At 45.5% G+C, this 16721-nt stretch overlaps 1 protein-coding gene across 6 annotated transcripts in view; it reads right to left on the reverse strand.

Annotated features, from left to right (window-relative positions):
* TCTN1 (tectonic family member 1) overlaps positions 1-5234 on the reverse strand; it is a 39216-nt gene extending 33982 nt beyond the window's left edge. For all 6 annotated transcript variants that reach the window (XR_004059742.1, XR_004059743.1, XR_004059741.1 and 3 more), the window contains exon 1: positions 4857-5234. Coding sequence is in view for 3 of the 6 variants with exons in the window: in XM_030939792.1 (XP_030795652.1) it covers positions 4857-5076 (220 nt within the window). In the remaining 3 variants the exon portion in view is untranslated. The remainder of the gene's footprint in view (positions 1-4856) is intronic.
* Positions 5235-16721: the final 11487 nt, after the last annotated feature.

Here is a 16721-nt window from a genome sequence, read left to right on the forward strand (position 1 = left end):
AAGGTTTGAGGGCAGGGTAGGAATCTCCCCCACGTCACAACTTTTATTTTTAAAGGAGTTTCAGCTCTTGTTGCCCAGGCTGGAGTGCAATGGTGCAATCCTGGCTCACTACAACCTCCGCCTCCTGGGTTCAAGCTATTCTCCTGCCTCAGCCTACTGAGTAGCTGGGATTATAGGCATGCACTACCATGCCCGGCTTTTTTTTTTTTTTTTTTTTTTTTTTGTATTTTTAGTAGAGATGGGGTTTCACTGTGTTGGCGAGGCTGGTCTCGAACTCCTGACCTCAAGTGATCCACCAGCCTCAGCCGTCCAAAGTGCTGGGATTACAGGCGTGAGCCACCGCTCCTGGCCAACTTTTAATTATTAATAAGGATGATTTTTCTTTGCCACTTTGTAACAAAAATGATTATCTGGATTTTTAATTATTTTATTCTGTCAAATAAGGAAGAGAAAACCCTTTTTAAAAAATAGAGAATGAATTTATGGTGGCAATTATTGCTGGAAAGGAAGAAGTAAGATCAACCTTCAATCATATCTATAATGTTTTCTTTTTCAAAAGAAGATTTCAAGGCCAGGCATGGTGGCTTACACCTGTAATTCCAGCACTTTGGGAGGCAGGCAGATCACTTGAGGTCAGGAGTTTGAGACCACCCTGGCCAACATGGTTAAACCCTGTCTCTCTTAAAAATACAAAAATTAGCCAGGCATGGTGGTGGGTGCCTGTAATCCCAGCTACTCAGGGAGGCTGAGGCAGGAGAATTGCTTGAACCCAAAAGGCAGAGGTTGCAGTAAACTGAGATCACACCACTGCACTCCAGCCTGGATGACAGTGAGACTCCATCTCAAAAAAAAAAAAAAAAAAAAAAAAACTCAAGCCAAAAAACAAAAATAACGAAAAAGGAATCTGAAGCAAATGCTGCTAGTGTCTACCCAACATTCTTTTTTGTACGTATGAATTATTTCACGATAAAAAGGAGCTTTAGAAAAATGTACCGGCCGGACGCGGTGGCTCAAGCCTGTAATCCCAGCACTTTGAGAGGCCAGGACGGGCGGATCACGAGGTCAGGAGATCGAGACCATCCTGGCTAACATGGTGAAACCCCGTCTCTACTAAAAAAAAAAAAAAAAAAAAAAAAAAAAAATACAAAAAACTAGCCGGGCGATGTGGCTGGCGCCTGTAGTCCCAGCTACTCGGGAGGCTGAGGCAGGAGAATGGCGTAAACCCGGGAGGCTGAGGCAGGAGAATGGCGTAAACCTGGGAGGCGGAGCTTGCGGTGAGCTGAGATCCGGCCACTGCACTCCAGCCTGGGCGACAGAGAGAGACTCTGTCTCAAAAAAAAAGAAAAAGAAAAATGTACCCCACAGCGGCCAGACACGGTCTCAACCTCAGGAGGTTGAGACCAGCCTGGCCAATATGGTAAAACCCCATCTCTACTGAAAATACAAAAATTAGCCGGGCGTGGTGGTGTACACCTGTAGTCCCAGCTACTCAGGAGGCTGAGGCAGAAGAATCGCCTGAACCCAGGAGGCAGAGGTTGCAGTGAGCCGAGATCGTGCCACTGCACTCCAGCCTGGGCGACAGAGCAAGACTCCATCCCAAAAAAAAAGGAAGAAAGAAAGAAAAAAGAAAAGAAAAATGTATCCCATAGCTCACGCCTGTAATCCTAGCATTCTGGAAGGCTGAGAAGGGTGGATCCCCTGAGGTTAGGAGTTCGAGACCAACCTGGCCAACATGGTAAAACCCCATCTCTACTAAAAATACCAAAAAAATTAGGCATGATGGCGCACGGCTGTAATCCCAGCTACTTGGGAGGCTGAGACAGGAGAACTGCTTGAACCTGGGAGGTGGAGGATGCAGTGAGCTGAGACTGCGCCACTGCACTCCAGCCTGGGTGATAAAAAAAAAAAAAGAAAAAGTACCCCATAAAAGGTACAATGCACTCTGGAAAAAAATGTGTGAGGTGAAGGGGAAGGTTTTGTTAATACACGATAATTTCTTAGTCTAAGACACAAAAGCTTTCCCCCTAAAGTTTAGAGTGCTTCTAATTGAGAACTCTTCTATGTGCTTAGTAAAATGACACAACTTATGCATGCTAATGTAAAAAATAAAAAGTGCTTTAGATTCCCTGTATGTTTAAAATTACTATCTTGCTTTGTTTTCAAAACTTAAAGCCCTTGTAGGTAGCTATAAGACTACTAAGGATGAAGCAATAGTGTTTAATAACTCCACTTAGGAAAAAGGTTTCTACCCAGGATGTGAGTGCACTTAATCATCCAACAAGTAGCTGTTGAGCCCCATCAGGTCCAAGAAGCACTCAGCTGCTCTTGCCTCCTATAGCATCTGCACACCTGGCTTGTAGAGCAGGGTACTAATGAACAGAGCCCAGATTCAAGATGAAGGATTATCACTCTTCTCCACCAACACTGCCTGCAAGGCACCTGCAATGTTCCATCCAGTTCTCCACTCAGAGTCAGCCTCCTGCTCTAATATCTACAAGTTGTGTGTTCTAAAATTAGGCAAATAATTTACCCACCTGAAAAATGGGGATAACAGTACCCTCATGAGGTTGTAAGGATTAAATGAGATACATCATAGGTGAAATGCTCAGCACAGTGCTAAGTGAACAGTTAACAAATGAGTTATTACTGTCACAACTCTTAAGAGAGGTCCTTTAAAAAGGTGAAGACAGGTGACAGGCAGAGTGCGGTGGCTCATGCCTGTAATCCTAACACTATGGGAGGCCTAGGTGGGCAATCACTTGAGGCCAGGAGTTCGAGACCAGCCTGGGCAACATGGCAAAACCCCGTCTCTACAAAAAATTAGCTGGGTGTGGTGGCATGCACCTGTAGTTCCAGCTACCCAGGAGTCTGAGGTAGGAAGATCACCTGAGCCTAGGAGGTCGAGGCTGCAGTGAGCTGTGATCATGCCACTACACTCCAGCCTGAGTGACACAGTAAGACCCTGTATCCAAAAAAAAATAAAATGTGGGGACAAGTACAAATTCATCCCCTATAATGGAAAAACAGCCTTGAACACATGCTATAATAATGATGTTTCAAGCATAGCTTTATTTTGGAGAGAAAATGCATTAACAGATGGAGTACTTACATGAATAAAAGACAATCCAGTCCAAAAACCTTAGCGTTTCAGACATTGAATACTTGGCTTCATTCTGTCCCAGTTTGTCACTGATGTAACTTCCCTACTAATTCATCAAATCAACAATTTAAATATAAAACAGAGCTCTGCTAATATATTAAAATAGCAAATATATTTCTCTGTAGTTTTTCTTTCAGATTACTCATAATTCAGAAAGAGCTTTATGGAGAAATCAAGGTTCAGTAACTGAAGTTAAGTTCTAGAGTTCAAGATATCAGCTGATAACTTTTTTACCTACTAATACTGAGCCTTAATCCATTTGAGAAAAGATCTTCTTAAGAAGGGATAGGCCGGGCACAGTTGTTTACACCTGTAATCCCGGCACTTTGGAAAGCCAAGGTGGCTCACTTGAGCCCAGGAGTTTGAGATCAGCCTGAACAACATAGCGAGATCTCATCTCTACTAAAAAGTAAAAAATTTAAAAAGCAAGCTGAGGGAGCACACCTGTGGTTCCAGCTACTCTGGAGGCTGAGGCAAAAGGATCCCTTGAGCCCAGCAGATTGAGACTTAAGTGAGATATAATCATGCCACTGCACTCCAGCCTAGGTAACAGAGTGAGACCTCGCCTCAAAAAAAAAAAAAAAAAGACTGAAAAAAAGATTTAAAGTACTGTATACCTATTGGGGTTACTCTCAATCCACACAACCGGAAAATTTAAAAAACTTTGAGATCATGAACCACTTTAAGAATCGGCTACTATGAACTCTCATCTCAGGAAAAGACATATTCACAAAGTTTTGCACTCAATCTTAGAGGGTCACAGTCATTCTCTGAAGTCATCCACGTCAATTTTTTATTTTTTATTTTTTTGAGACAGTCTTGCTCTGTTGCCCAGTCTGGAGTGCAGTGGTAATTACGGCAACCTCTGCCTCCTGGGTTCAAGCGATTCTCCTGCCTCAGCCTCCCGAGTAACTGGGATTACAGGCATGCACCACCATGCCTGGCTAATTTTTCTATTTTTAGTGGAGACTGGGTTTCGCCATGTTGACCAGGAGGATCTTGAACTCCTACCTCAAGCAATCCACCCGACTTGGCCTCCCAAAATGCTGGGATTACAGGCGTGAGCCACGGCGCCAGCCAAACGTCAAATTAGATTATAAAATATTTCCACCAAATGTGTAATTCTAGAATTAGACAATCATTTTCTGAAGAAAAAATGTTAATTATCCCTAAATATAACTCCTAAGAAGTGAGCATCACCCCTCCCTCCATGGCTTCCCACCTCCAATTCAACATAGGAGGAATCCTGGGTTTTTAGAATTCAGGTCAACAGACAAGGGTCTTAACCCAGCCACATTTAGTAAGATAGACCTTTGGCCTCTCTTTAAGTGAAAGTTCCATGCAGCCTAGGCACTAATTTCCACCATTGTCTCGACTTAATTTCGTATTGGGCTGCAAGGATTCATTCATTATTGCTCTTTGCATTACTGTTGTCTGGGACCACTTCAAGTATTTTCAAAGGTCTGATACCGTACCACTTAAACTCTCTGAGACCCGGTTTTCTCGTTTACATGACAGTGATAGTAAGAGCTACCCCTCAGGGTTATTGTTTAAAGAACGGACGTTTATGGAACACTTAGTGTCTGCACACAGTAAGTGCTCAATAAGCGTTAGCTATCATTATTACGTCCTCACCCGGGCTGCCCCCTTGAGGTTGGATCACTGTGGACCACAGGAGCTGGCACATGGTACCCACCGTCCGTGACCGGGGTAGGCCTGGGGCCGGAGGAGGACCCTGGGGCTCTAGGAGTACCGGGGGGCCTGGTCGACGGGGAAGGTCCGAAAGTCGCCAGGGCTGCCTCGGTGGAGTTGAGGCCCTCTGTCGTCACCGCCGGGGTGGCCTCGGTCTGGGCGCTCACGGAGGCCCAGCAGCTCAGGAGTACCACCAGGAGCGGCGGGAGGCCTCGCGGCCTCATCTCCCAGCAGGTTCCAGCTACGCCCGCGCCAGGGACCGCGCGTTGCCCGGCAACCGCTACACCCAGGCGCGGAGCATCACGGGAAGCGGCTTGCTAAGCCGCGAGAAGCTGCCGGAGACTGACCGGGGGGCGAAGCCTGGATGAGGCAGGGGGCGGATCCTGGATGAGGCCGGAGGGCGGAGCCTGGGTGAGGCAGCGATGGCAGGCACAAGGGCGAGCACTAGTGAGCGGCTGTGAAGCTGGCGTAAACGAGAGGCGTGTAAATCCCAGCTATGGTTCCCAACCGGTCTGCGGCGCTTACTTAAAAAATGTGGATTTTCTGTAGTTCCAGCTATTCGGGAGACTGAGGCAGGAGAATCGCTTGAACCCAGGAGGTGGAGGCTACAGTGAGCCGTGAGCGTGCCACTGCACTCCAGCCTGGGCGACAGTGCGAGACTCTGTCTCAACCAAAAAAAAAAAAAAAAAAAAAAAAAAAAGACGGATTTCCAGGTACCATCTCAGGAGATCCTGAGTCAGTAAGTCTAGGGCAGGACCCAGGAATCAGTTTTGGGGGGATTTTTTTGAGACAGGGTCTCACTCGACATGTCGCCCAGGCTGGAGTGCAGTGGTTCGATCTCGGCTCATTGCAGCCTCGACCTCTGGGGCTTAAGCAATCCTCCCACTTCAACCTCCTGAGTAGCTGGGAACTCAGGCGCGCGCCACCATACCCAGCTAATTTTTGTATTTTTTTGTAGAGACTAGGTCTCCCTCCGTCGCCCGGGTCTGCCTCCGTCGCCCAGGCTGGTCTCAAACTCCTGGGTTCAAGTGATCCACCTGCTTCAGCCTCCTGAGTCCTGAGTAGTTGGGATTACAGGCATGAGCCACCACTCCCAGCCAGGAATAAATATTTTTAACAAATGTCCCGACACAAGCAGATGAGTTGGACGGAAATTTGGGAAGCGCCGTCCCAACACCACTAATGTGGGTGTTTCAAAGGAGCATAGGGATCTGTGAGATCACTGTCCCTGAATTCTCTCTATCCCAGACTCTGTCAACACTGGCTTCACCTTTTTTGTATTAGCTGCATCTCACAAGGTTGCCACATAACTTCTGTCTGCTGTATTGTGATAAAGCGGACAAATGAACACTTAATAACTTTTATTATCATTTTTTGTAGCGAGGGGGTCTCACTATGCTGATCAGGCTAGTCACAAACTCCTGACCTCAAGTGATCCTCCCACCTCAGCCTCCCAAAGAGCTGGGATTACAGGCATGAGCCACCACGCCAGGCCTAAGAACGTTTTTAAAGACAAAAATCTTTCACAAAAATTAAGTAAAATAATTTAGACATCTTAAAGGGGAAAAGAAAGCAAATCCACTGTAATGCTACAAAATTACCTGGAGACCCTAAGATTTAGGAAAGCCTGTCCATTCTGAATGGGCTTATTTAGGAGGTACCCAAGCCCAGTGATGTTGGCTGCACCTTTGACACTTAATCTCTGTACAATTCAGAAGTAGATGTCAAAGTACTTAGACATGGCCAGGCGCAGTGGCTCACACCTGTACTCCTAGCCCTTTGGGAGGATCGCTTGAGTCCAGGAGTTGAGACCAGTCTGGGCAACATGGTGAAACCACATCTCTACAAAAAATACAAAAATTAGCCAGGTGTGGTGGCACGTGTCTGTAGTCCCAGCTACTCAGGAGGCTGAGGTGGAAGGATCACCTTAGCCCGGAGAGCTCGAGGCTACAGTGAGCCATGATCGGGCCACTGCACTCCAAAACAAAAAAACCTTAAACATAATGCAGTATTTATTCAAGAAATGTATATACCAATTCAAAAGAATGCCAAACAGTATATATATCTAGTTTATTAAATGTATTTAGCAAAACTAAATCATCAAAGTGATATCTTTAGCACCTTCCTGTGGCATTCCAGAGACAGTGTATAAAAATATAATTGAATCACTCAAATGTGTAAGACAGATATTTCTCTTTTTTCTGCGAAGGATAACTGGGCATGGTGGCTCACGCCTGTAATCCCAGCACTTTGGGAGGCTGAGGCGGGCAGATCATGAGGTCAAGAGATTGAGACCATCCTGGCCAACATGGTGAAACCCTGTCTTTACTAAAAATAGAAAAATTAGCCGGGCGTGGTGATGGGCGCCTGTAGTCCCAGCTACTCAGGAGGCTGAGGTGGGAGAACTGCTTGAACCTGGGAGGCGGAGGTTGCAGTGAGTCAAGATCACACCACTGCACTCCAGCCTGGTGACAGAGCAAGACTCCGTCTCCAAAACAAAAAAAAACACCAAAAGTATATTTTCCAAACCTTCATCTCATAACTTCTAAAACCAGGGCATGTTTGTTTTCCTTTTAAACCTCTTTACTTCCAGTCCTCTACTTTCTTTCCTATTTCTTAATACCTGTGAACCATTTTGTTCTACTTCCTGTTTTGAAATTTTAGACTGCTGGATTAAATTTTGATAACTCGTCCTTCAGCTTTATAATTTTTTTTTTTTTTGAGATGAAGTTTTGCTCTGTCACCCAGGCTAGAGTACAGTAGCAGGATCTTGGCTCAGTGCAAGCTTTGCCTCCCAGGTTCAAGTGATTCTCCTGCCTCAGCCTCCCAAGTAGCTGGGATGACAGGCACCCGCCACCAGCCCAGCTAATTTTTGTATTTTCAGAAGAGATGGGGTTTCACCATATTGGCCAGGCTGTTCTTAAACTCCTGATCTCAAGTGATCTGCCCACCTTGGCCTCCCAAAGTGCTGGGATTACAGGCATGAGCCACCATTCCCATCCAGATTTATAATTTTTGTTATGGTTATAGGACCTCTGAGATCCTCTTCAAGTCTGATATCCCATTTTTCCAACAAGGACTTGCTATGATATGATTTGCCAATTTCACTGCCTCTTTTGTCCAATCTCAAATAAACACTTGGTGGATGGCCCCAAAGTAATTTTATGACATTTGACTCTGAGGATTGCACCTACCCAGATACATTTTGCAAACCTTAGGAACACTGGAACTTTTCATTTCACAGGTGACCCATTTCTGCCAGCCTGTTTTCATCTTTCAACCCAGAACACCCTTTCTCCCTTCCTTTTGTCCCTGGCCTTAGCAGGTTCCCTCATTAGGATGGAAGGACACAAAAGTGGCTAAGATTGAGTTCCATATTGTGCCCAAAACCTCAACATTTGGTTTGTGCATAAATGTTTGTGATTTCAAATATCCATCTGTTTCTCCAGGATTATTGGCATTCACAATTCCTTATAGTGTATGCTGACGTTGGGAGGATCAAGACAATTCAGCTTTTTAGAATTCTGTGCTGAGAAGCTGCCATATATGAGGATCCTGAAAGAAAAAAAAAAATCAAAGATAGGAGGAGTATGTAGGTAGGGAAAAAAAACTAAGGCTAACTTCACAAGGTAGTGTCAACCACTCTTTGTCTTGCTCTTTGGTGTGGTTTGAGGTGAATTGGTTATTGTTGTTGTTATTGCCGAAGTCATGGCTCCAACCTGCTTAAAATTAATAAATTAGGCCGGGCGCGGTGGCTCAAGCCTGTAATCCCAGCACTTTGGGAGGCCGAGACGGGCGGATCACGAGGTCAGGAGATCGAGACCATCCTGGCTAACATGGTGAAACCCCGTCTCTACTAAAAAATACAAAAAAAACTAGCCGGGTGAGGTGGCGGGCGCCTGTAGTCCCAGCTACTTGGGAGGCTGAGGCAGGAGAATGGCGTGAACCCGGGAGGCGGAGCTTGCAGTGAGCTGAGATCTGGCCACTGCACTCCAGCCTGGGCGACAGAGCGAGACTCCGTCTCAAAAAAAAAAAAAAAAAAAAAAAAATTAATAAATTAGCTGGGCATGATGGCACGTTCCTGTAAACCCAGTTACTCTGGAGGCTGAGGTGAGAGGATCACATGATGCTGGGAGGTCAAGGGCCGCAGTGAGCCATGGTCACACTACTGCAGTCTGGCCTGGGCAACAGAGTGAGACCCTGTCTCAAAAAAAAAAAAAAAGCATAAATTTTTTTCTAGTGATTAGTATATCTATTTTTATTCATCTCATCCAAACATTTCACAAATGAGGTGGCAGAGTCATCAAGCTTCCTAAAGGGGTTGCTTTAGAGCTACAAAGGGATCAAGACCGTGTGAAGACAGAGGTTTGCCTGTACCATTTTGACTGAAGTAACTAGTCGGGTAATTGATTTCCAGATCAACACTCAGAAGAAAATAATCCTCAACTGCTCTCATTCTCCCAGTCCCCACACACCTCATCAACCACCGAGTACTATTCTTGCTCTTTTTTTTTTTTTTTTTTTTTTTTGAAATTGAGTCTTGCTCTGTCACTCAGGCTAGAGTGCAGTGGAGCAGTTTCGGCTCACTGCAACCTCTGTCTCCCAGGTTCAAGGGATTCTCCTGCCTCAGCCTCCCAAGTAGTTGGGACTACAGGGGCCCACCACCGTGCCCGACTAATTTTTGTATTTTTAGTAAGACGGGGTTTCACTATCTTGGCCAGGCTGGTCTCGAACTCCTGACCTAGTGATCCACCCACCTCGGCCTCTCAAAGTGCTGGGATTATAGGCATGAGCCACTGCGCCCAGGGTATTCTTGTTCTTTAAGTGTTTTCTGAAATGTTATGGGCACAGAAGGACTATCTGAGCAGACTTCACATTCTTGAAAGGTCTCACATTTGCATTTGACCTTTTCTAAAACAAAGTCATACATATAGTCACAGACATTCACCAACAGGAATGAAATAAGAATTCCTTGTTTACCATACAGTTTTTTGTTTTTTTTTTTTTCTTTTTGGGTGTCTTTTTTTTTTTTTTTTTCTTTGAGACAGAGTCTCATTCTTTTGCCCAGGCTGGTGTGCAATGGCCCAATCTCAGCTCACTGCAACCTCCACCTTCTGGGTTCAAGTGATTCTCCTGCCTCAGCCTCCCGAGTAGCTGGGATTACACGTGCCTGCCACCTCGCCTGGCTAATTTTTGTATTTTTAGTAGAGACAGGGTTTCAACATGTTGACCAGGCTGGTCTCAAACTCTTGACCTCAAGTGATCCACACACCTCAGCTTCCCAAAGTGCTGGGATTACAGGCACGAGTCACCACACCCAGCTTACCATACAGTTTTAACCTTGCATCCTATTATTGAACCAGACTGCAGTTTGAATAAACTCGGCTTTCTACAAAATCATTTTTGTTTTTATTCTTTTCAGATTGAAATTTTCCAAACGGGGACCGAGCACGGTGGCTCACACCTGTAATCTCAGCACTTTGGGAGGCCGAGTTCAGGAGTTCGAGACCAGCCTGGACAACATGGTAAAACCCCGTCTCAACTAAAGAATACAAAAATTAGCCAGGAGTGGTGGCAGGCGCCTTAATCCCAGCTACTTGGGAGGCAGAAGCAGGAGAATTGTTTGAACCTGAGAGGCTGAGGTTGCAGTGAGCCGAGATAAAGCCATTGCACTCAAACCTGGGGGACAAGAGCGAGAAAAAAAAAAAAAAAAAAGAAATTTTCCAAACAGGATGAAAGGCACAGAAAAGAAAGCCACTGTGTACTCCTCCAAGATTATTCATAAATTGACGTTTTGCCATACTTGCTCCACATTTCTTTTTTCTTAGGTTTATAGAGGGATAATTTATATGCACTATACGTTTTTTGTGTAATAGTTTTGATGTAAGGTTTTTCTTACACATCAGGGTACAGGTTTCTTTGGTGGGCAATTCTATGAATATTTCTTCTTTCCTTTTTTATTTTTATTTTTGGGTAGACACAGAGTCTCACTCTGTTGCCCAGGCTGGAGTAAGGTGGTGCGATCATAGCTCGCTGCAGCCTTGAACCCCTGGGCTTAAGGGATCCTCCCACCTCAGCCTCTAGAGTAGCTAGGACTACAAGCGCGTGCCACACGCCTGGCTCAATTTTATGAGTTTTTTTGTTTATGTTTTTGTTTTTTTGTGACGGAATTTTGCTCTTGTTGCCCAGGCTGGAGTGCAATCACAATCTCAGCTCCCTGCAACCTCTGCCTCCCGAGTTCAAGCGATTCTCCTACCTCAGCCTCCCAAGTAGCTGAGGCATACACCACCATGCACAGCTAACTTTTTTTTGTATTCTTAGTAGAGATGGGGTTTCACCATGTTGGTCAGGCTGGTCTTGAACTCCTGACCTCAATTGATCCACCCACCTTGGCCTCCCAAAGTGCTGGGATTACAGGCATGAGCCACCATGCCTGGCCTAGTTTTATGAGTTTTTGTTTTTTTTTTTTTTTTTTTTGAGATGGAGTCTCGCTCTGTCGCCCAAGCTGGAGTGCAGTGGCCGGATCTCAGCTCACTGCAAGCTCCGCCTCCCGGGTTCACGCCATTCTCCTGCCTCAGCCTCCCGAGTAGCTGGGACTACAGGCGCCCGCCACCTCGCCCAGCTAGTTTTTTGTACTTTTTAGTAGAGACGGGGTTTCACCGTGTTAGCCAGGATGGTCTCGATCTCCTGACCTTGTGATCCGCCCGCCTCGGCCTCCCAAAGTGCTGGGATTACAGGCTTGAGCCACCGCGCCCGGCCTAGTTTTATGAGTTTTAACAAACACATACAATCATGTTAACCACAACCACAATCAAGATGTAGAACATGCGGGCAAGGTGGCTCACGCTTATAATCCCAGCACTTTGAGAGACCAAGCTGGGAGAATTACTTGAGGCCAGGAGTTCATAGACCAGCTTGGGCCATTGGCAAGACCCCGTCTCTATGGAAGTGAAAAAATTAGCTGTTTTCCATAATGGCTGTACCATTTTATGTTCCCCAAAACAGTGCATAAGCATCCCAACTTCTCTAAATCCTTGTCAACACTTACGGTTTTCTGTTATTTTGATAGTTATCATCCTAATGGGTACAAGTCGATATTTCATGGTTTTGATTTCCCTAATGATTAGTGATGTTGTGAATCTCTTTGTGTGCTTTTTGGCCATTGGTATATCTTCTTTGCAGAAATGTCTATCAAGTCAGTGGCCCATTTTTTAATTGGGTTGTTTATTGTCATTGTTCAGTTGTAGGAGTTCCTTATATATTCTGGAAATTATCCTCTTTCCAGATAGGTGATTTACAGATATTTTCTCCTATTCCATTGAGTTGCCTTTCACTCTGTTGATTTTTGCCTTTGATGTCCACAAGTTTTTACTCTGATATAGTCCCATTTGTCTATTTTTTCTTTTGTTGTCTGTGCTTTTGGTGTCTTATCCAAGAAATCATTGCCAAATCTAATATCCTGAAGCTTTTCCCATATGTTTTCTTCTAGGAGTTTTGAGGTCTTAACATTTTGAGGTCATTAATCCATTTTGAGTTCATTTCTGTATATAGTATAAAGTAAGGATCCAGCTTCATTCTTCTGCACGTGATTTCCAGTTTTTCCAGCATCATTTGTTGAAGGGACTCTTCTCTCTCCATTGTGTTGTCTTGGCATGCTTGTTGAAACTCCTCTAGCCATATATGCAAAAATTTCTTTCAGTTCATTTTTTTTTTTATTTTTTACAATTTTTTGTAGAAATGAAGTTTCACTATGTTGCCCAGGCTGATCTCAAACTCCTGCCTCATATGATCCTCCTGCCTCAGCCTCCCAAAGTGCTGGGATTACAGGCATGAGCCACCATGCTTGACCCAGTCCATTTTGTTTTGTTTTGTTTTTTTGATATGGAGTTTCACTCTTGTTGCCCAGGCTGTAGTGCAATGGCACGATCTTGGCTCAGCACAACCCCCAGCTCCTGGATTCAAATGATTCTCCTGCCTCAGCCTCCCGAGTAGCTGGGATTATAGGTATGTGCCACTATGCCAGGCTAATTTTGTATTTTTAGTAGAGATGAGGTTTCTCCATGTTGGTCAGGCTGGTCTTGAACTCCCAACCTCAGGTGATCCACCCGCCTCGGCCTCCCAAAGTGCTGGGATTACAGCCATGAGCCACTAGGCCTGGATTACAGGCCGGACGCCCCAGTCCATTCTTTTTCTTGGTGACAAGTATTCCAAAAATGGCTCTTTTGCAATTTATCCATCCATTCATCAGTTGAAGGAATTTAGATTTTTCTAGGTTTTGGTGGTTAAAAATAAAATATATGTTTCATTTATCTTATATACATACCTACGGGTGAGATTTCTGGGCTGTATAGTCAGTATGTGTTTAAATGTATAAGAAACTGCCCAACTTTTTTCCAAAGTGACAGGCCCATTTGCTTTCCCAATAACAACGTATGAAAGTCCCAGTTTCCCATGCTCACGGGCACTTAGGATGGCCACCACTGTTTTCATTTTTGTTTTTAGTTATTCTGATAGGTGTATGGTGGTTTCTTCTTGCGGTTTCATTAACTGGCTTTTAAGAAATCCAGTCACGGCCGGGCGCGGTGGCTCACGCCTATAATCCCAGCACTTTGGAAGGCCGAGGCAGGCAGATCACGAGGCCAGGAGTTCGAGAGCAGCCTGGCCAACATAGTGAAAACCCGTCTCTACTAAAAATACAAAAAATTTAGCCAGGAATGGTGGTGGGTGCCTATAATCCCAGCTACTTGGGAGGCTGAGGCAAGGAGAATCACTTGAACCTGGGAGACGGAGGTTGCAGTGAGCTGAGATCGCACTACTGCACTCCAGCCTGGTGACAGAGTAAGACTCCGTCAAAAAAAAAAAGAAAGAAAGAAATCCATTCACCTGGTGACAGCACATCTACATTACATATTAATCTTGGGGTGCTGAAAGTATTTGTCAAATGTGAAATGAAAAAATAAACTCATTTTTCTGTATACAAGGAGCTTCAAAAAATGAAAGTGAGCTGGCTTCCTGGTCCCACTGAGCAACCCTGCTCTCTCCTCCTCCACTGCTATTTCTGTTTCTGTGTTGTAAATATGTTTTCATTCTTTCCTCGGGACCTGCAGATAGTTCCTCTTTCACTTACCTTTTACTGGCTACTGGCAGCCTGTTAGTGAATTCTTCTTCTTTTTTTTTTCTCTTGAGACAGTTTCACCCTTGTTGCCCAGCCTGGAGTGCAATGGTGTGATCTTGGCTCACTGCAACCCTGCCTCCCAGGTTCAAGTGATTCTCCTGCCTCAGCCTCCCAAGCAGCTGGGATTACAGGCACACACCACCTCCCCTGGCTAATTTTGTATTTTGTAAACCCTGAAAACAAGGTTTCACCATGTTGGTCAGGCTGGTCTCAAACTCCTGACCTCAGGTAATCCACCCACTTTGGCCTCCCAAAGTGCTGGGATTACAGGCGTGAGCCACCACGCCCAGTGTTTGTTTGTTTGTGTGTTTGTTTGTTTTCTTTTATTTATTTATTTATTTATTTGAGATGGAGTCTTGCTCTGTCACCCAGGCTGAAGTGTAGTGGCACCATCTCAGCTCACTGCTCACTGTAACCTCCACCTCCCGGGTTCAAGCAATTCTCCTGCCTCAGCCTCCCAAGTAGCTGGGATTACAGGCACATGCCACAACTCCAGATAATTTTTGTATTTTCAGTAGAGATGGGGTTTCACAATGTTGGCCAGGCTGGCCTCAAACTCCTGACCTCAAGTGATCCACCCACCTAGGCCTCCCAAAGTGCTGGGATTACAGACATGAGCCACTGTGCCTGCTCAGAAATATGTATTCTTCAAGATAAAATCCATCATACTGATGTTTCCAATTAAGACTCTGTCCCCCTCCCCCGCTACCAAAAAAAGAGAAAAACAATACCAATAACAATACTAATTCTTAATACAGAATAATGATACCAATACTACCACCCAACCACAGGATTAGTTAAAATATATTAAGAATGTTTTTAGCTGCACACTTTCTTTTTGGGACACAGTCTCACTCTGTCACCCAGGCTGGAGTGTAGTGGCGTGATCTCGGCTCACCGTGACCTCCACCTCCCGGGTTCAAGAGATTCTCCTGCCTCAGCCTCCTGAGTAGCTGGAACTGCAGACACTTGCCACCACATCCAGCTAATTTTTGTGTTTTTCATAGAGGTGGGGTTTCACCATGTTGGCCAGGCTGGTCTCAAACTCCTGACCTCAGGTGATCCGCCCACCTCAGCCTCCCAAAGTGCTGGGATTACAGGTGTGAGCCACCGTGCCCAGCCTGCACACTTTCATTTAATCCCTCGGTTTTAATGGATGTTTAAAATCCATTAAAGGAGGATGTTGCCTCGCCTCCCCAGATGGTATTTATATTCAATTAATTATTGGTTTTCGGTCCCACCTCTCAGCACAGGGGCCTTCGACCAATTCCTGAGCCTTTCTGGGGTTTATCAACTCTAACTACCTTGCTATTCGTTAGCAACTCCTGCAAGAACTAGGGTTTCTCCTCCCAGGTAAACCACCCATCTACATTCTATCTTCCAAAAAGGATTTGAGATCCCTCATGAGCAGTCTTCTCCCATTCTTTGTGGGTTTATACCTCTTTGATTCCTTTACTAGTATTTTAGGAGTGTTTCAGGAGAGAGCAGAGGTAACTGCATGGGCTCAATCTGCCGTGTTTCTATATGTTTTATGTAAACATTTTCCTATCAGGCACGGAGAGGTAATATAGTGAAATGATTAGAAGCACACATTCCATAATGGGGGAGGATAGGCCTATGTGGGGCAGGGGATATATCTCTGTACTTTCTGCTCAATTTTGCTGTGAACCTAAAACTGCTCTTAAAAATAAGGTCTAGGCCGGGCGCGGTGGCTCAAGCCTGTAATCCCAGCACTTTGGGAGGCCGAGACGGGCGGATCACGAGGTCAGGAGATCGAGACCATCCTGGCTAACACGGTGAAACCCCGTCTCTACTAAAAAAAACTACAAAAAACTAGCCGGGCGACGTGGCGGCGCCTGTAGTCCCAGCTACTCGGGAGGCTGAGACAGGAGAATGGCGTGAACCCGGGAGGTGGAGCTTGCAGTGAGCTGAGATCCGGCCACAGCACTCCAGCCTGGGTGACAGAGCGAGACTCCATCTCAACAAAAAAAAAAAAAAAAAAAAAAAAAAATAAGGTCTAGGCCAGGCGTGGTGGCTCACACCTGTAATCCTAGAACTTTGAGAGGCCAAGATGGGCGGATCAGTTGAGGTCAGTTCAAAACCAGCCTGACCAACATGGTGAAACCCCATCTCTACTAAAGATGCAAAAAAATTAACTGGGCATGGTGGCGTGCGCCTGTAATCCCAGCTACTTGGGAGGCTGAGGCAGAAGAATTGCTTGAACCTGGGAGGCGGAGGTTGCAGTGAGCCAAGATTGCGCCACTGCGCTCCAGCTTGGGCCACAAAGTGTGATTCTGTCTCAAAAAAAAAAAAAAAAAATGGTCTACTGGGCTGGGTGTAGTGGCTCACGCCTGTAATCCCAGGATTTTGGGATGCTGAGGCGAGCAGATCACTTGAGGTCAGGAGTTCCAGGCCAGCCAGGCCAACATGGTAAAACCCCGTCTCTACTGAAAAATTTTTTAAAAATACAAAAATTACTGGGGCCTGGTGGTGGGCGCCTGTAGTAACAGCTACTTGGGAGGCTGAGGCACGAGAATCCCTTGAACCTGGGAGGTGGAGGTTGCAGTGAGCTGAGATTGCCTCTGCACTCCAGCCTGGGCGACAGAGGGAGACTCTGTCGGAAGGAAGGAAGGAAGGAAGGAAGGAAGGAAGGAAGGAAGGAAGGAAGGGAGGGAGGGAGGGAGGGAGGGAGGG

Source organism: Rhinopithecus roxellana, chromosome 10 (genome assembly GCF_007565055.1).
Source record: "Rhinopithecus roxellana isolate Shanxi Qingling chromosome 10, ASM756505v1, whole genome shotgun sequence".
In the NCBI taxonomy this organism is placed as follows: domain Eukaryota; kingdom Metazoa; phylum Chordata; class Mammalia; order Primates; family Cercopithecidae; genus Rhinopithecus; species Rhinopithecus roxellana.